This window comes from Perna viridis, chromosome 13, assembly GCF_037379345.1.
Source record: "Perna viridis isolate PV_CMFRI_1.1 ecotype Kerala chromosome 13, ASM3737934v1, whole genome shotgun sequence".
NCBI lineage: Eukaryota > Metazoa > Mollusca > Bivalvia > Mytilida > Mytilidae > Perna > Perna viridis.
Window position 1 is genome coordinate 31,334,637 of NC_142457.1, and position 3,944 is coordinate 31,338,580.

The window sequence follows — 3,944 nt, forward strand, 5'->3', positions numbered from 1 at the left end:
TATTATGATCTATACCCCTTTTCGACTGAAACACCCCTCCTTTTATTTTTTTTTGTAAAGTGAACACCTATGGGTTAACTTTCCAAAATATTTGAATTTAGCATACAATTCTAAGCTTAAACATTAAGTTTCATAAAATTCTAATGACATTTACATAATTTTCAAAGATGGTACCTTACTTTGAATGACGTTGAAGTGGTTGCCATCTACAAAAATCTGAAATATGCATTGAATCACATTTAGGTAGTTTTATATAAATCTCAAGTTTGATGAAGATATCTCAAGTCATTTTTCCTACATAAAGAAAAAACATCTGAAAAATCACAAAAAATGGCGATTTTCCTCATTTTTTGTTACAATGGCAACACAATACACATCAATTCACTTTTTTGCATAATATTGTGGTGGGCATCAAATTCTACCACCACAAATTTTCAAGTTCCTGGCCACCTAGGTTTCCGAGATATCGCAATGTCCTAAATTATGACCTATCCCCCTTTTCCGCCAAAGCGCCCCTCCTTTCAATTGTGTTTGCCGCGTGCACATCTGTGGGATGAGGCCTAACTTCTGAATAAGTTTTGTTTCAATCCCTTTATTAGTTACCAAGAAAACGCACGGACAAGTTCATCTGTAATAATAGTAATAATAATTAAAATTTACATTTGCACCAAAAATGCGTAGAAGTCGCCGCCCATTTCCTGATCTGTCTTTTGAAAAACATATTGTCAATGGAACTCTTATTATTAATCGAGGCAGCGTAAAATACGTGGATATCAAATTTCAACGAAATCGAAAAAGTTCGAATTTCAACGGCGGTGGCGGTCATTTTGAAAATGCCGGTCGATACGTAGTTCGAATTGCCAATTGAGCCGCAGATTCTGAATTGGGACGAGTTAAAGAACCTATATATTAATTTCATCAAAATCGGACAATTTTGAATTTTCGCGCGCAGTTGCAGACATTTTGAAAATGGCTGCCGAGACGCACGCGATTTTTTTCCGTGATTTTGTTTTAACTATTTATCATAATATATAAACCAAGCTTCGTCAAATTCTAATCAGCGGTTTTCGAGATATATGATGTTCCAATTACCGGTGTAAAAAAATTGGTACCTTTAGTCCGGCGGCAATTTTGGCGGCAACTGAAAATTTTTTTTTAGGTTCTGCATCTTTCGAAGAGTGGTTCTAAAATCTTGAAAAGTTTCATCTCAATCGGACCAGCCACTTTTAAGAAGAAAGGCGGACACTTTCAACAATTTTTTTGACAGGAGAATTAAAATAATAAATAATAACAACTAAAATTGTCATTGCGAGCAATAGCGAATGTCACCCCCGGCAACCTTTTAAGTTCCCAATTTTAATATTGTATTGTTATGCGTATGCAACTCCTTTCACAGACCTATTTTCATATTTGTAGCTATTCATGTGGTTGAGATAATGCTAGGTCCCAGATTGTGACCTAGGGCAGCCATTTTGACAATGGCGACTTTTCGTCAGAATTTTAGCTTGGATTCCGAGGTCTACATGATACGCATTATATTACTAAATTTCATTAAATTTGTTCAAAGAATAAAAAAAAGGCGGATTTTGGAATCCATGAATTTTTCAGTTTTTCATTGCCATGGCAACAAATAACATATCGAGTCACTTTTTTGGCTGAATTTTTTTAGGCTTATCTAACAGTACCACCATACCAAATTTCAAGTTTCCAGCCACCTAGGTTTCCTAGATTATGAACTTTGGTAGCAATTTTGAAAATGGCGGCATATTGGCGAAAACTTTTTACACGAATTCCGAGATTTTAATGAGACGCAGCATACAACAAAGTTTCATTAAAATTGCTGATAAATAAAAAAGTTATAGGTGTGAGAAAAAAGTGGATTGTGGTATCTATGAAATTTTCACTTTTTTTCTTTGGCATGGCAACTGACAAGATATAGATTCACTTTTTTTGCTTACTTCTATAAGGCACATTGAGTTCTACCACCATACCAAATTTCAAGTTTCTGAGATATTGCAATGTCCTAGATTATGAACTTTTCACGGTTCCATGGAAACGGTAGTCATTTTTTTCACCAAAAGTTCTACCTCCATACCAAGTTTCAATTCATTCCCTTTAATGGGGCTCTCCAAAAACTCTGAACAAAATTCATTGGAATAATAATAATAATAATAATAATAATTATAATAATAATAAGAAACAGTATAATAACAACATGTCGTCCGACATTCGTCTGGGGCGACATAATAAAAAGACCTATCTACGTATTCATGGACGAAATGTTATAGGTGTGAGAAAAACATTGTTCCGCTAGCTCCAAACCCGAGTTAATGCTCAAATGTCCTCCCGAACACCAAATTAATCCTTGTAACTGGCACTTGGTTTGCTTTTGAAATATTTGTTTTGAGTGTATATTTCATTTCATTCATTGTTTTGTCAATTTTCAGTCTCGCTTTTTAATTATTGTAATCGATATTCATGTTCCTAATCAAGTGTGGTTGGAATTTAGTGTATCACCAGTGCCACCTTTTCGTTTGACTGAATTAAAGTTAGGAGTATTGCGCCATATGGCTAACTTCTTAAGACTTCTACTCAAGTATTAAGCAACGAATACAACTGTAACGAAAAGATTGTGGACGGTTGAACGGAACGGTATTTAAATCACAGATAATCAATTGTCCAACAATCATAATCAAACGAGTACGTCTTGCAGTTGACTTCATTATGTTATATGTCATATTGGAAATGCATTTTACTGAAATCTAAAGAGCAATTTTTTTATCGATATCATGGCATCATAAAACAAAATATATTTACGTATATGCTTTTACAGTTGCTGATGAGTGTAAGCTATATAGCGGTTACTTAATTTTACTTAATTCATTTTACAGCATGTAATTAAATTGAGCACACTGAACAGGTCAGTTGTCATTTTGGTAAGGTGGACAGCGCAATGTATCACATGAGGCATGTACTGGATAAAACAGCTTTCCATTCTTATCTTCGTATCCTCCTTCCAAAGGAACAGCTTGTCGATCAACGCAAACATATTGTCCAGATGCATGTAGATTGTAAGCACTTGTAGCAAGAAGCCCAAAATATTTAAGTTTCCATCCCTGGGGACATACTACTTTAGACGGTAACATCATTATACTAGAAGCATATGTTGCCATGCAGACAGCACAAGGGGCATTTTTATTCTCAAGTCCATTTCCAAACACGTTGTCTTCATATTCTGCACCAAACATTTTTGCCTTATAATTAGGGTTTGACGACTTATAATTTTGCATATTTTATGCCCTTTGTTGTGTGTGTCTGTTTTCCATGTCTGGTCTTCGTCCAAAGAATATTTTTTTTGAAATCCACTAGAATCGTGTTTCCCTTGATTACTCTGTCACAGAATTATGATGTCACAACCGAATTTTATTTGAATTTGACATTTAATAATCAAATTCATTGAACAGATACAAAATGAGTAACAGTTTACATGTTTTTTGAAAACTCATGACTTGTTTTGAGATGTAAACCGAGAAAGAAAAATCAAGGAAACCTGGATTGGAATGCTAGTAAAAAATACTCATCCATTGAAAAAGACATAGACAATACGTAACAAAGAACATGAAATAACCGAACTAAAACTCAAACAGAAACAAAATAAAAAAAAAATAGATGAGTGATCAGTTTGCATACCCTAATTCTAAAAATTAGCCATGTAAACTTTGCACAGAATCTAAAATTAGCATATGTACAATCAAATGTTTTGATATTCATTCGCATCATTGATGATGATGATGATGATGATGATGATGATGGTGATGCATTTAACTATGTCAGGCAGATCTAGAGATATTAAAATAAATAAATAAATAAATAAATAAATAACTGAGAACAAAGGTGGTTATCATATTGGATAACATGATCTGTCTGTCCTAGTTTATTTTATG

The 3,944-nt window shown here is 33.9% G+C and overlaps 1 protein-coding gene across 1 annotated transcript; it reads right to left on the reverse strand.

Moving 5' to 3' along the window:
• Positions 1–2,921: 2,921 nt before the first annotated feature.
• Positions 2,922–3,248, reverse strand: LOC148600323 (uncharacterized). Its single transcript, XM_088558133.1, has one exon. It carries the CDS (start codon positions 3,246–3,248, stop codon positions 2,922–2,924), a length of 327 nt encoding a protein of 108 aa, XP_088414259.1.
• Between the last annotated feature and the right edge of the window lie 696 nt (positions 3,249–3,944).

Excerpts from the sequence above, each read along its gene's own strand:
- LOC148600323 (XM_088558133.1), bottom strand. The coding sequence starts at position 3,248 with ATGTTTGGTGCAGAATATGAAGACAACGTGTTTGGAAATGGACTTGAG.